This window comes from Perissodus microlepis, chromosome 22, assembly GCF_051167445.1.
Source record: "Perissodus microlepis isolate ML-2025 ecotype Zambia chromosome 22, ASM5116744v1, whole genome shotgun sequence".
NCBI lineage: Eukaryota > Metazoa > Chordata > Actinopteri > Cichliformes > Cichlidae > Perissodus > Perissodus microlepis.
The window spans coordinates 615443-637604 of record NC_140481.1 but is presented as its reverse complement, the minus strand read 5'-3'; the positions used below and the strand labels follow the sequence as shown (position 1 = coordinate 637604).

General features: G+C 43.8%; 1 protein-coding gene across 14 annotated transcripts in view; it reads left to right on the top strand.

Moving 5' to 3' along the window:
- Positions 1 to 22162, top strand: part of epb41a (erythrocyte membrane protein band 4.1a) — a 70678-nt gene that overhangs the window by 18362 nt on the left and 30154 nt on the right. For 6 of the 14 annotated variants that reach the window (XM_084919130.1, XM_084919129.1, XM_084919127.1 and 3 more), the window contains exons 1-11: positions 51 to 219; positions 16007 to 16323; positions 16967 to 17251; positions 17863 to 17967; positions 18146 to 18188; positions 18708 to 18783; positions 19301 to 19519; positions 20502 to 20589; positions 21136 to 21288; positions 21384 to 21481; positions 21562 to 21737. In XM_084919130.1, the coding sequence (XP_084775256.1) occupies positions 16015 to 16323; positions 16967 to 17251; positions 17863 to 17967; positions 18146 to 18188; positions 18708 to 18783; positions 19301 to 19519; positions 20502 to 20589; positions 21136 to 21288; positions 21384 to 21481; positions 21562 to 21737 (1552 nt within the window). In that variant the 5' untranslated portion in view covers positions 51 to 219; positions 16007 to 16014. Of the gene's footprint in view, positions 1 to 49; positions 220 to 288; positions 719 to 16006; positions 16324 to 16966; positions 17252 to 17862; positions 17968 to 18145; positions 18189 to 18707; positions 18784 to 19300; positions 19520 to 20501; positions 20590 to 21135; positions 21289 to 21383; positions 21482 to 21561; positions 21738 to 22162 lie in introns of those variants that run through there. The other 8 variants (XM_084919123.1, XM_084919128.1, XM_084919118.1 and 5 more) reach the window with 6 other exon arrangements.

The window sequence follows — 22162 nt, the reverse complement described above, 5'->3', positions numbered from 1 at the left end:
CGGTCCTTACATGCACCTCTAGCCTGCACGTACCGCTGTCTGTCAGACAACGCTCAGGGCAAAGTGCCATCTGGCGCCTGGTACCCAAACACTTTGTTAAAGCCGCTTGATAACGCTGATGAATGAGCGCGCTCTCTAACTGATGCCTGTGAGGACGAGTGCACGCTGACACCGCTTTCAAACAGGACCTGTTCTTTTCGGATGCTCTGAGGTGAGCGGGTGAGTGATCCTCGGCATCACACGAGCTGCTCACGCACACATCCAGCGCCATTTGCAGACAGGTACACCTACCGCCCCTTTTATTGTCCCACGCTCAGCGCCGGGCTGTAGTGTTGACTGAGTCACGGCAGCAAAATGCAGGAAAACGGGTCAGAAAAACAGCGTTAGTGGAGTTTGGATGATTTCTGCATGGTAGAAGGTCGTGTCTGATGATACAGCGATGATGTAACAGCATGAGCGGATGCACTACTTCTTTATCCGTGACCACCGCAATCCGCACATTCGTGTTACACAACCAGCGCACCAAGAGATGCTTCCGTTTCGTGCTTTCATACATTATGAGCATGAACAGCACCGCGCTCTGGTACCCAGGCCTGCAGCGCTCACAGCAGAGCGCATCATCATCATCATCATGAGGACTGGACTCTTTGATTATTGTCCGGTGAGACGGTGAAAAGTTCTTCACTTCAGTTCAAGCGCAGCAGAAGAAAGCAACGAGGTGTGGATGCTCTCGGTGGTTTTATAGCGCTGCTGTCTGCTACATGCTGCCACGTTCGTTATTGTCACAGCACATCAGACACATCTCACTGCTACTTCATATTCATTCAATGTTCCAAGTCAGACACTAAAACAAGGCAATAAACACGATACACGTCTGCAGACTGTTTCTCAAGGTTTCTGGTGATTTTATTGTATCTCTCTGCAGTTTTGATGCGTTATATAGGCCTTCAAATATTTCACTGTCAAAGAAGCAAAGTGTGACTGTTGAACCTGTTCAACTGCTCATTATCACAAATATCTAACTCAGCTGTTCAATGCGGAGACATGTCAAAGTTCAAACCCAGCGTCAGTATCGTGGTGCCAACAGTAACTCAAATAACACTCATAATAACCACAAAGCTTCGAACCGTGCTGCAGATGGGTGACAGCAGCAGAGGCACAAGGTGCTGATCTGAGACCAGCGAGCCGAGCTCACAAAGCTGGACGAGAACAGAAACATATTTCATTCTGTGACCAGCAGTGTTGGTCAAGTTACTTGAAAAAAGTAATTAGTTACTAATTACTGATTACATCTCCAAAAAGTAATCCTGTTACATTACTGATTACTTATTTTCAAAAGTAATTAGTTACTTAGTTGTTTTTCAAAAACATGATTTACAACCTGAATATGTAATAAAGCAACAGTGTTACCTTTCAGCCGTGTTCGACTGTTTCTGCATAATCCATCATATGAAACTGAAGCAAATGAAAAAGTCTTTTTAAACTTGTTTTATTAGTTTTCATCTTTTTAACTTTATGCATCAAGCAAATATTAAATTATTTGCAACATTCTCTGACTGGAAGAAACGTGTTTAACATGGAAACCTATTGTCTTCATGTTCCAGCAGATAAAATCATGTTTTGTGTTTCCACTCTTTCAAATAGATGCGAGTAAAACACAGCAGAAAATGAATAGAATCAAAGACTCAGCAGCTCTTAAATCTATTGCCACCTGTTTAGCAGGAGTGGGGCGGGTGGAGGTTTGCCCACAGCGGTCATGTCAGTGGGGGTGTCCGGGGGTTTCTCTGTGAATGTCACGTTGCCGTGGCGGCGCGCTCGCTGCTCGCTCAGATTTGAAGTTTCATTTTTTCGCTGCAGAAAGAAGTTTTCTTCCGACACAGAGTGAACAGCAGACGCCGATGTTTGTGTCATTCAAACTCACAGTAATGTGATTACTTCCACACTTTAAACGCTGCACGGTCGTACTCTCTCCATCACTCCATGTTATCCACGTCTGTTGCTGCCACGGACGTCACAGCGTGCCTACGGGAATGTAACTGTAATCTAATTACTTTTTTGCAATAGTAATCCCTTACTTTACCCGTTACTTGAAAAAAGTAATCTGATTACAGTAACGTGCTACTCATGACAAACACATCGAATGTGTCCACCTAACCGTAGGAAGGTTCTTCTTCTGACTTGCTCACTTTCAAACTCCTTGCTCTGCACCTCGAGCACTTCTGATGAGATCTTGTCTCTCCAGGATTTTTGTTTATTTATTCGTTAATGAAAGTTTTGCTACATTTCATCATCGTTTCTTTTCCTTCGATTATTAGTGTTTATTTAGTTATTGTCTTGCTTTCATCAGAAAGAAAGGTCATTGATAAAAACTGAACGATGGTCTCTACCTGCCCAGCCCTCAGATGCTCAGTATGTCAGAGCTGTGTGTTGTTTCTATGCTGACTGCCTCCATTGTTGTCACTGATGCCTGCTGATTCAGTGTGACCCCATACTGCCCTCTCTTCACACAGATGCTGTGCATGGATTCACGTGTTTTTGTGTTTCAGAACTTGTTTTTCCTTCGCTGGATAACCATGAATCCTTGCCACAGATTCATCTGGGTCAGGTCGAATTCCATGTTTTTTTCTCTCCCCAAACACGGTGGCACTGTGTAGATCATGAGTGTGTGAGGAGGGAGGCTCATGCAGTAGTTACTGATTAACATCAGCATCCTCTGTGCTCCGCATCTGCACACTGCAGCCTTTAATCCCACCCAGATTATTTTAAAGCCGCTTTTAGCGCTTAAGCTCAATTTTAGCGCTCTGACACAGGCTACCATGCAGTCAGAAATACAGATACACTTAAGTATGTTTTACTCTTTGCTGATGTTTCGACCTAACCGGTGAACCAGGCCTTCCTTTCAGCCTAAACCTTAGCACCTCTTTTAAACTGCTTGGTCTGTCTTGTCACATCACTTCATGTCACTGACCTAATTTGAACCTAGAAATCCACCTAATGATATGGATGTGTCACTGTGATTGTTGGTACTGGGCCACTATGTGCCCAAACACAGGCCTCACGCCTTAAAATCTGTGTCTATATCAGTACTTTCAGACAAAATCAAAGACACCATTATATAGTTTGACTGTGCACTATATAAAGCATTTCTACCACTTCTTGGCTCTGTGATCTCACTACACTCTGACTTATTTAACCCCTCCTCTACTTGCCCTTCGAACCGCCGTGGTGGCCAGCGTCGAAAATGCCATCGGTCGGTGAAGAGGGACCTTCGAGGAACGTTGAATCCAAGATCGAACATGGCAGCTAGTCGATGAATGACAAAGAGCGAAAATCGCCCAGGATCAGACGGCATGAAATGAACAACAGCAAGCCGCAGAGGAGTGGTACCGACGCCTCGATTGGCAGGTGAAGCGAAGCTGTCGAAGGGATAAACGCAAATGGGTCGAGCGGAAAGCTGCTGATCGGAACGATACGAGAACGCTATTCCGGATCGTGCGCAATCTTACCGTCACCTTTTTTTCAAGGCGTGCCAATCAAAAGAAAGACAGAAAGACCAAGATAAGCGCTGGGTAGCGCACTTCAAAGATCTCCTGAATCAACCTGCCCCAGATATGCCTTTGTTGGATGATGACTTAGCCGAAAATGATAAACTCGTTGTGGACACTGGTGCCTTCACTTCTGACGAGACCAAGGCGGTGATCAAGTCTCTCAAGGGTGGAAAGACAGCTGGCGCTCTTCAGCACAGCGACTGCGGGCTGTGACGAGCATTAGACATGGAGCCCGAGCAGGTTATTGTGACATAATGTCAGTAATACTGTGTCTGTCTTTCCACACCTCAAACAGAGAAGACAGAGAAGTGTCTTATAACCATTATAATGGTGCTAACTGGTGCTAACTGGGCCTTCTGAAAATTGCAAATGTACTTCAATTCAATTCAATTCAATTTTATTTATATAGCGCCAAATCACAACAAAAGTCGCCTCAAGGCGCTTCATAGATACAGAGAAAAACCCAACAATCATATGACCCCCTATGAGCAAGCACTTTGGCGACAGTGGGAAGGAAAAACTCCCTTTTAACAGGAAGAAACCTCCGGCAGAACCAGGCTCAGGGAGGGGCGGCCATCTGCTGTGATTGGTTGGGGTGAGAGAAGGAAGACAGGATAAAAGACATGCTGTGGAAGAGAGACAGAGATTAATAACAGATATGATTCAATGCAGAGAGGTCTATTAATACATAGTGAGTGAGAAAGGTGACTGGAAAGGAAAAACTCAATGCATCATGGGAATCCCCCGGCAGCCTACGTCTATTGCAGCATAACTAAGGGAGGATTCAGGGTCACCTGGTCCAGCCCTAACTATATGCTTTAGCAAAAAGGAAAGTTTGAAGCCTAGTCTTAAAAGTAGAGATAGTTTCTGTCTCCCGAATCCAAACTGGAAGCTGGTTCCACAGAAGAGGGGCCTGAAAACTGAAGGCTCTGCCTCCCATTCTACTTTTAAATACTCTAGGAACAACAAGTAGGCCTGCAGAGCGAGAGCGAAGTGCTCTAATAGGGTGATATGGTACTACAAGGTCATTAAGATAAGATGGGGCCTGATTATTTAAGACCTTGTATGTGAGGAGCAGGATTTTGAATTCAATTCTGGACTTAACAGGAAGCCAATGAAGGGAAGCCAAAACAGGAGAAATATGCTCTCTCCTTCTAGTCCCTGTCAGGACTCTTGCTGCAGCATTTTGGATTAGCTGAAGGCTTTTCAGGGAGTTTTTTGGACATCCTGATAATAATGAATTACAGTAGTCCAGCCTGGAAGTAATAAATGCATGAACTAGTTTTTCAGCGTCACTCTGAGACAGGATATTTCTAATTTTAGAGATGTTGCGCAAATGGAAGAAAGCAGTCTTACATATTTGTTTATTATGTGCGTTGAAGGACATGTCCTGGTCAAAAATGACTCCAAGGTTCCTCACAGCGTTACTGGAGGCCAAGGTAATGCCATCCAGAGTAAGCATCTGGTTAGATCCCATATTTCTAAGATTTTCAGGGCCGAGTACAATAACCTCAGTTTTATCTGAATTAAGAAGCAGAAAGTTAGCGGCCATCTAGGTCTTTATGTCTTTAAGACATTCCTGCAGTTTAACTAATTGGTGTGTGTTATCTGGCTTCATGGACAGATAGAGCTGGGTGTCATCTGCATAGCAGTGTAAATGTATGCTATGTCTTCTAATGATGCTGCCTAAGGGAAGCATGTATAATGTAAACAGAATTGGTCCTAGCACTGAACCCTGTGGAACTCCATAATTAGCCTCAGTGTGTGAAGAGGACTCTCCATTTACATGCACAAATTGGAGTCTATTAGATAGATATGATACAAACCACTGCAGTGCAGTACCTGTAATATCTACAGCATGTTCTAATCGCTCTAATAGGATATTATGGTCGACAGTATCGAACGCTGCACTGAGGTCTAGCAGGACAAGCACAGAGATGAGTCCACTGTCAGAGGCCATAAGAAGATCATTTGTAACCTTCACTAAAGCTGTTTCTGTGCTGTGATGAGCTCTGAAACCTGACTGAAACTCTTCAAATAAACCATTCCTCTGCAGATGATCTGTTAGCTGTTTGACAACTACTCTTTCAAGGATTTTTGATATGAAAGGAAGGTAGGAGATTGGCCTATAATTAGCTAAGACTGCTGGGTCTAGAGATGCTTTTTGAGTAAAGGTTTAACTACAGCCAGCTTGAAGGCCTGTGGTACATAGCCGATTATTAGAGATAGGTTGATCATATTTAAGATCGAAGAATTAATCAATGGCAGGACTTCTTTGAGCAGTTTTGTAGGAATGGGGTCTAAAAGACACGTTGATGGTTTGGAGGAAGTAATTATTGAAGTTAACTCAGAAAGATCAATTGGAGAAAAAGAGTCTAACTTAACATCAATGGTACTAAGAGTAGCTGTAGATAATATTACATCTGTGGGATGATTACTGGTAATTTTTTCTCTAATGATAAAAATTTTATTTGTGAAGAAGTTCATGAAGTCATTACTAGTTAACGTTAAAGGGATGGTTGGCTCAACAGAGCTCTGACTCTTTGTCAGCCTGGCTACAGTGCTGAAGAGAAACCTGGGGTTGTTCTTATTTTCTTCAATCAGTGATGAATAGTAAGATGTTCTGGCTTTGCGGAGGGCTTTCTTATAAAGCAGCAAACTATTTCTCCAGGCTAAATGATGATCCTCTAAATTTGTGACACGCCATTTCCTCTCCAGATTACGAGTCATCTGCTTTAGGGTACGTGTTTGAGAATTATACCACGGAGTCAGGTACTTCTGATTAGAGACCTTAGTTTTCACTGGAGCTACAGTATCCAGAGTCGTACGTAGTGAGAAGGTGAAATTATTAACAAGATAATCGACCTCTGTTGGGGTAGCGCTCAGATAGCTGCTCTGCTCTGTGTTGGTACAGGGCATTGAAGATGATAACAGTGGGTGGATTATATTCTTAAACTTAGTTACAGCGCTTTCAGAAAGACATCTACTTTGATAAAATCTACTCTCCACTGCTGTGTAATCAATTATTGTAAATGTAAATGTTATCAGGAAATGATCAGACAGGAGAGGGTTTTCAGGAAACACTGTTAAATGTTCAGTTTCTATGCCATATGTTAAAACAAGATCTAGAGTGTGATTAAAGTGGTGGGTGGGTTCTTTTACATTTTGAGAGAAGCCGATTGAGTCTAATAACAGACTAAATGCCATGTTGAGGCTGTCATTTTTAGCATCTACATGGATGTTAAAATCACCCACAATAATTATTTTATTTGAGCTCAGAACTAAATTAGATATAAAGTCTGAGAAATCAGAGAGAAACTCTGTGTAAGGCCCAGGTGGACGATAGATGATAACAAGTAAGACTGGTTTCTGAGTTTCACAGCTGGGGTGGACAATGTTAAGCATCAGGCTTTCAAATGAATTAAAAGTCTGTCTTGGTCTTTCATTAATTAATAGGCTGGTGTGAAAAATTGCTGCCACACCGCCCCCTCGGCCTGTGCTTCGAGGTTTCTGGTAGTTAGAATGACTCGGGGGTGTTGATTCATTTAAACTAACATGATCATCCTGCTGCAACCAGGTTTCTGTGAGGCAGAGTAAATCAATTTGTTGATCAATTATTAAGTCATGTACTAACAGAGACTTGGAGGAGAGAGACCTAATATTTAATAATCCACATTTCACTGTTTTACTCTTTGGTTCAGATGTGGATACTGTATTGTTCTTTCTTTTTGATTGTTTATGTTTAAGTTGTTTGTTGCTGGTTTTTAGTTTGTTTTTTGTCTTTTTGGAAGCTGACACAGTCTCTATGGAGATGGGTTTTTGGGGGGGTAGCAGGAGGAGAGAAGCTGCAGAGAGGCGTGTAAGACTGCAACTCTGCTTCCTGGTCCCAACTCTGGATAGTCATATTTTGGGGGGTTTAATAAATTTGTCCATATTTCTAGAAATGAGAGCTGCTCCATCCAAAGTGGGATGGATGCCGTCTCTCCTAACAAGACCAGGTTTCCTCCAGAAGGTTTGCCAATTATCTATGAAGCCCACATCGTTTCTGGGACACCACTCAGACAGCCAGCAATTTAAGGAGAACATGCAGCTAAACATGTCACTCCTGGTCTGATTGGGGAGGGGACCAGAGAAAACTACAGAGTCCGACATTGTTTTAGCAAAGTTGCACATCGATTCAATATTGATTTTAGTGACCTCCGATTGGCGTAACCGGGTGTCATTACTGCCGACGTGAATTATGATTTTACTGAATTTACGTTTACCCTTAGCCAGCAGTTTTAAATTTCCTTCAATGTCGCCTGCTCTGGCCCCTGGAAGACAATTGACTATGGTTGCCGGTGTCTCTAGCTTCACATGTCTGAGAACAGAATCACCAATTACCAGAGTTTGACCCCCAGCGGGTGTGTCACCGAGTGGGGAAAAACGGTTAGACACATGAACGGGTTGGTGGTGTACCTGGGGCTTCTGTTTAGGACTATGCTTCCTCCTCACCGTGACCCAGCCGCCGTCTTTCCCCAGCTGCTTGGGGTCTGCCGGGGAACAGCTAGCGGGGCCTACGCTATCTTCGGCTGCACCAGCTACAGGGGCCTGGCTAGCTACGGGTGAATGAAGGGTGCGAAGCCGAGTCTCCAATTCAGTAATCCTGGCCTCCAGAGCTGCAAATATGCTACATTTGTTACAGATATCATTACTGCTAAAGGAGGCCGAGGAGTAACTAAACATCTGACACAATGAGCAAGAAAGTGCAGGAGGGACAGGTGAAGTAGCCATGGTGCTAACGAGTCGGCTACGAGCTAAGCTAAGCTAGCGAAACAGTACAGACACAGTGAGTGAATACTTTGGCTATAAATTAGGTAATGAGTACACAGAAAGTGTGCTTCGGATGAAGCACGTGAAGATTATACTATGAAAGAAGAATGTATTTAAAAGTTGTTAATTAAATTGCTAAGCAAATAAGCTACTCAGAAACACCACTGTGTTTGAGCAGGAACAGGAAGTGATACTCTACCGCAGAGCGAGCGAACACCAAGTGACAGCGCCATGTAAAAAGTAAATGTGCTTTAAAACACATGTTGATTATATTTCAGCAGCAGTCACTTGTGATATCGTTGCTTTTTTAGAAAGCCAAATATGTCTCATGTCACAAACGTATCTCTTTGTTATCCTTGTAATTTTCATTTATACGGATTCAGTATTATTCTAGTTAGTTGATGGTGTTCGGTGTTTTATGCTTGAAGCATAAACTGTACATAAAAGATGGCCACTGTGATGTCACCCATTTGTTTAGCGAGGTGTGAAGTGCTGAGCCGAGTGTTACACTGTTGCTATCCTGTTGTGTTGCCACGTGTGAGCAGCATGTTCCTGAGAAACTCTGGGCCAGTGCTTCCCGGTTAAACGGTCACCCTACAACGCATCATCTTTTTTCATTTATATTCTTTTTTTTTGTTTTTAGACCATATTTGTCTAAATGAACATCATTTTCTGTTCAATATTCTAAATCGTGGAGTCATTTTTTCAGGCCTACACCGTATTCATTTGTCCCATACTTGACTAACTCGCCTTTAAACTGAGCTGAGTTGCCTAATTTCGGTTAATAACTCTTTGGGAATCACCTTGTTATGTTTTGTTTGTCAAACTGGGTTATCTTTGGCATTTTTCATAGAACCACAGAAATGAGAAAAGGTCTGTGCGGTTTCTTTTGTTGCTGGTAACATAGAGCCTAAAGATACAGTTTAAAATGTGTTGTTTGCTGAGTTATGTGTTAGACACATCACAGGTTCATCCTTTGAGTTCGGTGTGTTTTTTATGTTTGACTGATTCAACACTATTCTCCTGGCGACGGTGATATGTTCAGGGACTGGACTGAAAATGAGTTAAAAATGTAGCCAATGTCCAAAGAAACACCGAAAGGCTTTCATTAAGAACAACTGCTCAACTCTGCTGAAACCTCTTCCTTACTTCCTGATGTGCTCAGTGTGTTTGGCAACATCATTTCATACAAATTAAATCTGCATACTTTTTCTTTATCGCACCAAACCGACCATGTGAACTGTAAAATACAGCGTTTAGTTCTCATCACGGTCGTCAGTGTACCTGGAGCTGTGGCACTCTGTCCTGTCAGCACTCGTGCAGCTACGCCCGTGTCCACTCAGCACTGTGGGCTGCCAGCAGCTTCTGGAACTTCATGTGCTAGTCGTGTTGGCTCTCCACCTTTAATCTATGAGCATACCTTAAAATAGTATCACAGACCGTAAGCGTATCCAAACACTGAGGCTGTATAGCAACTGGAGATTCAGTGCATTCAAAAATGTGTTTATGTCTTTTTGCAATGGTTGCAGTTGTAATTTTTTTATATATGTTTTCACATCATGTCAATAATGTCAGTTTTCAATTATACATGAGAATCAGTACAGTCGTTGTGAGAATATATAGTTAGAATAGTTTTAAATGCTACTGCATTTGGATAAATAAAACTGTGGAATGAGTCAGTCAGCTGGGAAATAATACTACACATCAAAGAGTTTTAATGCTTAATGCATGCTTCCTGCTTTGCCATTAAGCCAGTCATGTCACCGCCAGTGGCAGAAGGTCAGCTGCAAGGTCATCAACTGAAGCCCTAAATCTGTCCTGGCTCAGGCCAGAGCCTGTTTGGGCTCTGATTCAACCAATCAGCCAGTACCACCCCCTTAAATGCTGATTGGTCAGCTTGTTTATGCGTGAATGTGTGACTGGTTCACCTGTATTTCTTTGTTTTATTGAAACACACACTGTTTGGTATTTTGTGATCACCCTGATGCAGGCCACAAGCCGAAACCCGTTGGTCAGCTAACAAAGTTGTTCCCTGGTGCTTTAAGTGTCACTGGAGTCTTCACACCACCACATCAACTGGAGGTCGCCATCCATGGATGTTTTGCCCCCTATCCCAGTACATCTCCCAGTGGGGGGCAGTGGCACACCGGGGATGTCTCTGTGGCACCCCCAGCAGCTGCCTTTACTGTGGTGTTGCCTACTAACTGACATCCTTCCACCAGAGCCAAAGCCAAAAGCTTGCTTTCTCAGCCTCCTCTCCTAATGCCTTCATGGCTTTCTGCAGGTTTGGGCCCGTCACTCATGAAGTAGCTGGACAGCTGCTTTGCCCACTATGTCCTGACACCCAGCCTCCACAGGGTAAAACCTGGCTTTGCAGTCAGGTGCCTGGCCTCTGCCAGTTCGGTCGTCTCTATCTGCGGAGAGTGGTTGTTATATCTCTTGGGAAGAGGGGCTTCTCCCTGAGGTTCACCAAATATCTGCCAGTCTTTACCAGCTGACATCATGCTAAAGCTACAGCTCATGCTCGGCTCGTATTTATTGATTTTTCTTCAGCTTTTAATTCTATCCAGCCACATCTTTTAGTTGATAAACTTCTTAACCAGTTTAAACTTGATTTAATCTCGTTGGTTGGATTTTAGACTTTTTAACTGACAGATCTCAGTGTGTGAGAGTAAACGGCTGTTTCTCCAAATTCATTTATTTATATAGCGCCAAATCACAACAACAGTCGCCTCAAGGCACTTTGTATTGTACAGTAGATCGTACAATAATAGATAGATAGCTGACTCTGAAGTATGCCATCACACTACACATCTTGAGGACTTCCTGACTTCCTTGCCACCTGAAGCATCCCTGGGACAGTGCCATCTTTTCTCCTTTTCATTGTTGCATCCTTTTGTTATGAAAACATGCTGCAGACTTGCCATGCTGTCCTGCCTACAGGACACCAGCTGCCATAGTAAGCACTACTAAACAGGCAGGGCTATGGAAGGGAGTTGTAGGCAGCACTTATGAGAAACCTGAGCTTATTGTCTGGCATCCTTCAGATCTCTGCCCATCTGAGGCACCTGTTAAAAGTGGTGTCCCATCACGTCCAGGAGCCCTGGCACCTCTTACCTTTATAAAGAAGCATTCGTTCTCCACCCTGGGGACTTCATCCACCACCATGGTCTCCTTCTGTTTCTTGCTGACTTGGAACTGTTGCGGTGCTTTAATCTTATTAATTTACCATTTTCTCTTCTGGTCAGAATGTCAAGTCATTGAATGATCTAGTTTATGACCAAATAGCAGTAAAACACAGTACAGAGATGATAATGCACGAACGTTGTTTATCCATGGATGTAAATATATTTTCTCCAGTTGCCCGCTGAACCCTGGTCACTAACTTTTGACTTTTTTACATAAAGATTCTGGTTAGTTACTTAGGTGGGTTAGCTTCCAGTGTCTTGGAAGTGTTGGTCCTGGTATTAAGCCAGAAAAGGATTCTCACCATCAACTTTATGTGCCTGTAGGTGTTACAACCTGTCTGTCCTGATTTTAACTGACAAATTGATATAGTAGAGACTAATATTCCTGTTATGGCAGCAGGGCTAGTGCATGAAAATGGACCCAAATGCAGACGGAGGCAAACTGGTAGGTTTTATTTACAAAGACACAAGAGTAACACTTAAGCACAGGAAACATGAAATTAAGAATCTAACAGGAGTCTGAAGCAGTCTCGGCTCGTGGGTCGGGGATAGAGGTCACTGAAACAGAGGGAGAGAAGTGCTGAGTGAGGTGATGGGGCGATCAGGCAACTGAATGGCTTTCTAGTGGCTCACTGGCTTGCAGGTGTAGCGTGACATGATGGGGAAATGGAATGGTCCGCCATGAGAATTTGGCGGCGTGAACCCGGTCCAGAATCGTGGAACGGGCTGCTGCAAGTAAATAGCGCCGATTCACGAGACCAATACCCAGATCAGGTTCAATCTCCAGTACCGCCGAATGGCGTCCTCCACATCCCAGGCAATGAACCCAATCTTGCTTGTAGCGGGGAGAATGGTTGGGACCTCAGAGCGATTGTGTCGGTGGCGAACTGGCGAGATAATGCATTGGGTTTGATGCTCCGTGAGCGTGGACGGTAGGAAATAAAAAAGTTAAACCTGGCAAAAACAGTGACCCACGTGCCTGCCGTGCACTCAGTCTCTTAGCTGTCCTCAGGTAAGTTAGGTTTTTATGATCCATCCAGATAGCAAACGGCTGCTCGGCTGCCTTCAACAGATGTCGCCATTCTTTCAGAGCGAGCTTTACTACTAACACCTCCCTGTCACCCACATCATAGTTCTCCTCTGCGGGACGGAGATGACGTGAGAAAAGCCACATGGTGTTCCTCAAGAGTCTTGGAAAATATCTGAATGTCATCTAGGGTAAACAAACACGAACCTGTCCACAAAATCCCCGAGAACATACCAAAGCTTGCAAAATGGCTGGGGGTTGGTTAGCCCAATCGGCACCACCAGGTATTCAAAGTGGTGTATTGAATGCGGTTTTCCATTCATCTCTTTGTCGGATGCACTGCGGAGGTTGAGTTCGGTAAAAATAGCAGCTCCGTGAAGAGTGTCAAACATGGAGTTCATCAAAGGCAGTGGATACTTGTCTTTGATTGTGATGTCAGGCCCTGATAATCTATAATATATTATAATGATAATCTATGCACGGGCGGTTTTGTCATTTTTCTCCACAAAAAGAAACCCGACTGGGGAAGCCCATCCATTTTTCCATGGCCGCTCGTTTGGGTCCGGACACATTGCAGAGAAGTCTGGTGGAGAGCGAAGCTCCAAGGAATAGTTCAGTTGTGCAATCGTACGGTCTGTGAGGTAGGAATGAGAGGGCCATGGTTTTACTGAAAACTTCTTGAAGGTAGCTGTGAGGTGGCTGTAGCTCAGGAGGTGGAGCAGGTTATCTGCTGGAGGAAGGTTGGTGGCTTGTTCCCTGCCTCCACCAGTCTGCACCATTAGTCTGCTAATTCCAGTTAGTATGTCTAGTTTATGTATTCCAAAGTGAAAAATCATGAATAGAAACAAAAGACTGAATGCATCTGTAAAAACAAAGCAGTAACGGGTTTTTGGATCTCTGGTTCCAGTTGAAGTTGCAACCTGTTGAGTGGGGCAACAGAGTAAATAATGTAAACAAGAGATGTAGTTTGTATCTAAAGTTTGTCTAGTCGCATGAGGTTAGCAGTGCTAAAGTATCAATGAAAGCAGCAATGCCTGTGGAAAGTCTGAAGAGGCCGAGGACCTGCATGCAGCAAGTGTTTGAATTCACACACTGATCACTCATGTAAAAACAATCTAGTTTTCTGTTTCATAATAAATTATATGTTCAGTTGATTCAATGGCTTTTCATCAAAGTGTGGGGCCCGCCCCCTAGGGGGGCGCAGAGCCATTGCAGGGGTATGAAATAAAACAAAAACAACGCTTGGACACTGCTAGCATCATGGACAGGTTTTTGACGGGGCGCCCACACAAACGCAAAGCAGGAGATGAAGCATCGCTGAATATGTTTCCAAACCAACTTCATTCCAAGCCAAATGCTAGACAATATGGTGAAGCAAATCCTTCCTGTGGCTTTACCTGCACAAGTGCCAACGGTCTCTGTGACAGAATTGGTTTTCCCTTCGTCGGGAGCAGCGCTGGGCTGTTTAAATCACGGACAAACAGGATCCCACATTCTTGATTTTTAGTTCACAAACACTTCTCATAATGACTAACTACTCCTGACATGTTGGAGATGTTTGCTCTTTATACAGTAAAGTTACAGCAGGATACAAATAACATCAGGCTGATCCTGCCACGATTTGTTCCCCCGGCTCAAATCACGGACAAACAGGATCCCACAGCTGTTTATGTTTTTAAACCCATTTTGCACAGAGAGGCATTTTTTGAAAAATGTATTGATATCAATGTTGAATATTATTACACAGGAAAAAAACAACTACATGTAAAATAATCACACCGTGACGCCGCTGCCTTTCTAAATGGAGGGACAGTAACTGTGTGTTTATATGTAAGCGTGTTAAACCTGCAGACAGTCAGATTAACAGTATTTTGTCTCTATCTGCCATTGTGCAATTCATCTCATGTAAACAATAACGTGGCGCACAGCGTGACGTGAAAAAGGCACATAGCTTTGACGCTGTGTGACGAACTCTGTATTCCAGCGTTTTAAAAAAAAACTCAGTTTTCGGTGATTCGAAACGCTGTTTACATGTGGATGAAAAGTCCAAACACACAGAAACAGCTCCGTGTGTGGACGTAGCGTAGAGTTAGTAGTTTATTTTATTACTACCTGTAATTTATTGCAGTTTACTTGTATTTGCTTAATTGCTTACTAAATGTTTGAGGTGTGAAATAAACTGCAATGGAGTTTGAAAACAAAATATGGGTGTGTGTGGTTGGAGGATGTGTTTGTGCGCGGGGGGGGGGGGGTGCTACAGCAGCAACATTTCTGACCGTTGTGCTTCATCAGTGTTCAGCTGATGGTCATGCAGCCTCCCACCTGCTGTAATTCCCATAGGACCACATTAATCCACGTCCAGCAGTCACCACGAGTTTTATGTTGCCATTAGCATCATCTGAAAGTGAGAGTGTAGCTTTCACCCCTTTAGCAATAGTGGTGAAAAACTGACACTGCAGCCCAGTGTGGCATCTTAAATGATGATAACGCTTGTAATAAGGTCAGGTCAAATGTTTTTGTTGTCTCTCTGTGATCGGGGTTCATTTTACATGCTTTCTAAAAGCCAAAACACAACCTCTATTTTTTAGCCACTGAGCAGTTTTGTAATACTCATTAAATAAATTCCCAGTTAATTCAGCATCCTGCCATCCTGGTAACCATCCCACAGACATTGTCATTGTACAGGAACTTTGATAACTGCTGCATTTATTACTTCCAGGCTGGACGACTGTAATTCATTATTATCAGGAAGTCCTAAAAACTCCCTGAAAAGCCTTCAGCTAATCCAAAATGCTGCAGCAAGAGTCCTGACAGGGACTAGAAAGAGAGAGCAGATTTCTCCTGTTTTGGCTTCCTGTTAAATCCAGAATTCAAAATCCTGCTGCTCACATACAAGGTCTTAAATAATCAGGCCCCATCTTATCTTAATGACCTTGTAGTACCATATCACCCTATTAGAGCACTTCGCTCTCGCTCTGCAGGCCTACTTGTTGTTCCTAGAGTATTTAAAAGTAGAATGGGAGGCAGAGCCTTCAGTTTTCAGGCCCCTCTTCTGTGGAACCAGCTTCCAGTTTGGATTCAGGAGACAGACACTATCTCTGCTGTCAAGATCAGGCTTCAAACTTTCCTTTTTGCTAAAGCAATATAAACCACCTTAAGGCAACTGTTATTCGGAAATGGCACCGTGTAAAGAGAACTGAATTGACATTAGTGTATTTGCTGCGTTTTGATCCGTTCTGTTGCAGAAAAGTTTGAAAGGTTTGATCTCTGAGAAAACATTTCTCTTATCAGTCTGATTGTGAATTGGTAACGCTGTTATGATGGACTGATGCATGATGGTAAAGTATCAGTTTTTTAAGCTCCACAAAGCCAATCTGCCTGAACCATGAACCTGTCTGATTTCATTTCTATTTTCTGATCTACCTCCACAGCTGTTGACATGACAACAGACGAGGCAGAAAGTCACCAGAAAAAGCCGAGGCAGCAGGAGGAAGCTGGCCAGGGCGCCAGACCTCCCACTCCTGAGGACGACCAGCTCCGACCTCAAAACCACAACTCTGCTGGCCGCGGTCTCACACGCCTCTTTTCCTCCCTCCTGAAAAGGCGTTCACAGTGTGAGAGCGAGGGTGGAGAAAAGGAGGACAAGGAGGAAGAAGCTAAAGCACCCATCGCTGACCCCGAACCTGAACTAAAAACAGAGGGCGAGGTCGCCCTTGACCAGCACTCAGTAAGCAGCGCTGAGGCTCAGGTCAGCCTGTGTTGGTGACTGTGTTACAGAGTTAGGCCTTACATGTGATATGTAAGGAAATGTGTCATGGATCGAGTTGCAAAGTATTTATTATAGGATGCTTCAACTTTTATATTACTGAGCAAATCATTTTCCAAACCTGAGACTCTTGACTGTAGACGGTGCATGAAGCCTCCTCCCTGCTCAGGCTACAAAGGTGGTTTTGGGCTCCTTCAGGTGTAGCCTGGATCACCTTTATAAAGTCTGATTACACTGTGACTTATTTAAGATCCTCTGTGTGCTACATGTTCACATAGTTTACGCTGTGACACCTCAGATGTGTGGATGATCTCACAGTTTTTGCTGAACTGTAATGCTTGACATGCACATCTCCATCAAAACTACACCATAGCACGATGTGCATCCTCTTCATAACTCTGACAGCCCCTGCATCCATCGGTTTAGACACAGTAACTGTTGTTTTCCAGTATGAACTGCTCAGTTTCACCTGTGATGGCATTAAATCCAAACAAGGTTGTCACCTGGTATCCAGATTAGTAATATGAATTGCACTTTAGTCTTTTTGCAAAGACACTGATGTTTTTACACATATAAATATATCCGTTACTACATGACTGCTTCATCATCGAAGTGTCTTTGTCAGGCTACCCAGGTAGAGAAGAAAGAGACTGACGAGGACAAGGTTGGAAAAGACAAGGAGAAACACGAGGACAAGGAAGGGGAGGTTACCGTGGAGAAAGAAGAGGAGAAGGACAAAGAGAAAAAGGAGGAGGAGGAGGAGTCTGGCCCTGAAGAAGGCAGTAGGGGAGAAAAGGACGAGAAAACAGCAGAAGAAGAAGCCAAAGCTCCCAGAGCGCCGCGCCGACCCAAGAGCATGCAGATCAAAGTCACACTGCTGGACGACACTCTGTACGAGTGTGAGCTGGACGTAAGTACACACACACACACACACGCACACACACACACACACTCACACACAGTTAGCAGTAACCCAATTCCTTAGTTATTTCATAAACTCTTTATTCTTGCTTAAGGAGTCATTTGTGCAGTGCTGCATTGTTTACACATGCGACCAGCTGATGGCGCTCACTGCCCGTGTCACTGAAACAGACACTATGTAGAACACCTCTGTTATCATCAAGCCAGCAAACAAAGGTGGTTTAGCTGCCGTACTTAGTGGTAACCATCACTCATAGTGGTATCAGACCAGTCCAGGAGAAGCTGGAGTCCCTGTCACTGCTGACTGTTTCTCCACTGCTTATTTCTGACCACATTATCCTGCGTGTGATATCAGGGGTGTTACATTAGCAGGTAAATCTTTGATCTAATGTCCGCTCCATTTGTTTGTGCGTGCGCACTTATACATCTTTGTGAGGACCAAAGATTCGAGTGTTACTATCCCTGTAGGACCAACATCCCCGCAAAATGTGCTTTTAGTGTCAGGGTTACAGTTGGGTTATGGTTAGGTTTAGGCTCAGGGTGAGGCATTCAGTGAGATATCCTCACTAAGATATAAAAGTGTGTGTGTTTGTGTGTTAGAAACACGCTAAAGGCCAGGAGCTGTTCATGAAAGTGTGTGACCACCTGAACCTGCTGGAAAAAGACTACTACGGCCTGGCAATCTGGGAAACTCCCACTATGAAGGTGAGCGTCAGTGTAACGGTCAGTATCCGTCCAACAATCCCAGCCTCACTGTTCCATTAGGAGATATCATTCACGTCATTGTACCTGATGATTAGACTGACCCTTTGCCCTGTTACTGAAGGAGTTGATGGTTCGATATCACTAAAGCTTAAACTGCATGTGACATTTTCTTGATTAGACTTGGATGGACCTGACCAAAGAGATCCGCAGGCAGGTACAAGGTGAGCTCAACTCTTCCACAAAGAAAACGTGTGTTTGTCTCTGTGACACTGAGCCTCACTCACAAACAGTAATTGCCGATGGCAGATTAGGTCTGTCTGTCTCTGTCCTCATGTTTTCTCACGCCTGTCTTTTCATAAACTTTATCTTCAGTCACAGTGAGTATCTGAGGAGAAACGATATTCAGCGACGTTTGTACTTTTAACCGTCACTGTTTTGTCTCCACATGGACGCTGTAGCTTCACTTTCAGTCAGCCTTTCTCTTGCTTCTTTGCTTTGACCACTGCACTTCAAGACAAATGTGTTTCCTTATAAAGAGAAGCATGAGTGTGGCAGCATGCAGATTGCAAGTAAAACTCGTGAGCCTGTTGATTTCGATTCATTAATAAAATTAGCCACGTTTCATAAATCCAGTGGTAGATTTGTGTGAGCAGGGAAATAAAGATTTTTGCACACATATTGATGGATTACTCTGACCAGTCTGGGTAACTGTTTAATCACTCCTTCCTTTCTTTCTCAAGGTGCCAACTATAATTTCACTTTCAATGTAAAATTCTATCCACCGGACCCAGCCCAGCTGTCAGAAGACATCACAAGGTACAGCACATATCCAGTCTCCCACTAGTGAAAATAGTTTTATTGTGTCACACAGTGGACGGGGTGTGTAGTCCATGTGTGTGTTTTTAGTTCCCACAAGGATGAAAATGCGTCCAGTTTATCAGCTGGAGGTTTCAGAGCTTTCTGAGGCATTTAAGAAGTTTTCAGTCAGTCAGATGGTGGCACAGATGAATCCAAGCTGCATGTCTGTTTCTAACCTGTGGAGCCTCCATGTTTCCTTTCAGTATTATTTGACCTTCTCCAGATTGACATTGGTTATGTATTATTTCAGTAGGTGAAGCAATTTTTCCCGGGAACAACCCGACCAGCCTCTGTGAGTCAGAGCTGGATCAAATATACCTTTGATGTGTTCATCAGTGAGCATGCGAGTTCAGCGCTGACTCTGGCTTCCACCATAGTTTCCTGGGGCTTTAACACATCTCACAGTACGACTGTATTAATCCAGGTCATTTACCATCTATCTATAATTAATGTGAGAACTGCATGTGCATTGCAGATACTATCTTTGCCTCCAACTGCGAAAGGACATCCTCCAGGGCCGCCTTCCCTGCTCCTTCGTTACTTTGGCTCTGCTGGGCTCCTATGCTTTGCAGTCAGAACTTGGTGAATATGACCCCGAAGTGCACGGCAGTGAATATGCTAAAGAAATGAAAATGGCCCAAGGTCAAACCAAGGAGCTGGAGGACAAAATGATGGAGCTGCACCGCACATACAGGTCAGTCACCCAGTGGAACTCTTATTTCATTAGCTAGTTGTAGATCCATCCATTTATTTTCTTCCACTTATCCAGGGCGACCACATTCTCACTGGGATGATGGTGGATTTGAACCCAGTACACTCTTGGAGTGACCGCTGGGCCACTGTCTTGCCACTTATTGCAGAGAATTTATGTAAAGTTCACGAGTTGCTGTGTTGCTGAGTTCACCAGTGCTGTCTTTCTTTCTCAGGATGCACCAAACTGTAGATTTTCCCACTCCTAATATTGTAGCAATTTCTTAGATGAGTTTTGTCCGTTTCCACAGTTTAAGGATGGTGCTGCATGAGCTCCTTTGGCCACATGTTGTCTGTTCTGTTCACTCAAATCAACTCCAGGCCTTAATTGATAATGACGAATGAGGAATCACCCACACCTGCACATGAAGTAGCCTGTCAATCAACTGTCCAATTACTTTTGGTCCCTCTAAAAAGTGGGTGGCACATGTTAAGGAGCTGAAGCTCATAAACCCTGCATCCAATTTGGATGTGAATACCTTCAAATGAAAGCTGAGAGTTTGCACATTATGTCCACGTCCAGATAAAAAACTTGTCAGTATCTCAGGTTTGCACGAAACCGTTGATCGGTCACATGCGATAGACGGAAAAGTCCGCAGCATCACTAACATGTGACATGTGTCTTTGCAGACAGGGAAGTTAAGCTAACAAACATTAGAAATAATTGAACGGTCAAGTTGTGTGTGAGAATAATAATAATGGATTGCATTTATACAGCACTTTTCATGGCCCTCAAAGCGCTGTACCACTATTCATTCACTCTCACATTCACACACTGGTGGAGGCAGCTACAGTTGAAACACTTGTTTCTAAAGTGAAACATGTAGTAAAGCAGCTCACACCGTTACACATTTAACATCTAAGTGTGGATTCAATCAGTGTCACAGAAGCTAAAGATTTTGGATTTCTTTGGGGTGCCATCGCAGATCCATGAGCCCAGCGCAGGCAGATCTGATGTTCCTGGAGAATGCTAAGAAACTTTCCATGTATGGAGTGGACCTCCACCAGGCCAAGGTGAGCATACACATCCTCAGCTGCTCTTATTACTCCTGTTATTCCTTATAGACTATTTTTAACTGCTCCAATCACTAAATAGTAAGTAGTGATTCACCCTTGTTTTCCATGCTAACTTTGGGAGTAGGTAGTTCACGTACTTCACAGAGAACCTGTCCTCTTACATGTCGGTGTGAATGTGGTGCTCCCTGTGAGAAACCGATTTGATATGTGGCGTCTGTGCAGAGTGTGCACATCAGAAATAAGGTCATTCTCCTCACATCAGAGCAGGTATTAAAAATAAATATAGGAGAGCACTTTGAAGATGATACTGCCCCCCTGTGGATGCTTGTGAGCAGCACATGTCGGTTGCACCACCAGTCAGAAAAGAGCTTAACAGTCCAGATGAACTAAATGTACATAACCAGGTGTAGTGATCCAAGGAGCATCCTTTAGACCACTGCGTGCTGACTGGGCTGGAAACTTTCTATCATTTAGTATCTCCTGTTTTATTTATTTGCCTACATTGCTTTAGGAGTTATTTCTTTCATTCTGAATATCTGTTAGGATCTGGATGGAGTTGACATCATACTGGGGGTTTGTGCCAGTGGTCTGATGGTTTACAAAGATAAACTGAGGATCAACCGTTTCCCCTGGCCCAAAGTCCTCAAAGTCTCATACAAACGAAGCAGCTTCTTCATTAAAATAAGACCATCCGAGGTAAACCGCCACAAAAACGTCCTTTTTGTTTTTCACTGACGTCCATCTAAGGTCTGTTAGTCTTGTTCACAGCAGGTTTGTGTCTGTTCTAACAGGTGGAACATTATGAGAGTGCCATTGGATTCAAGCTTCCCAACTACAAGGCAGCCAAAAAGCTGTGGAAAGTGTGTGTCGAACATCACACCTTCTTCAGGTGTTGTATTCTCATCGTGCTGCATTTCTGAAGGAGCTGTGGCTTTTTTCAGATCTGAAGATCAATATTCTTATGTGCAGGCTGACCTCCTCTGAGATGGCCACCACCCCAAGGAAGTTCCTAGCATTGGGCTCGAAGTTTCGTTACAGCGGTCGGACTCAGGCGCAGACCAGACAGGCTAGCTCTCTGATTGACAGACCAGCTCCCCTTTTCCAGCGCTCCTCCAGCAAGAGGAACTCTCGCAGTCTGGATGGAGGTACGCCTTTAATAACAAACTGACTCTGCTGCACTCATGCTTTTCAGTCTGGCCTATGAGTCCTTGGGCAAACAGCTACAACAGACCTGTATGTATAAAACGGTTGGGTGCGCCCATGCTGCCATCGGTTTTAGCCAAAACTACCGTAACTCTTGACCCACTGGTGCAATTGAAAAATTCCAACGGTTCCTGAAATTATCTGTGCTTTTTCAGTAATATTATGGTCGTTACGGCAGACAAAAGGCAAAAGAAAGAGAATTTGGCAGAAAGTTAACAGAAGAAGAGGGAAAACCTGCTTCATCACCTGCTGAAAGACAACAACAACCAACATGAGCACGAGTAACGGTCAATAATTAAATGTTACTGAGCAGCACACTAATGATACATGACATGTTCAGAGGCAGCAGACCAAGATAGTGTGTCTG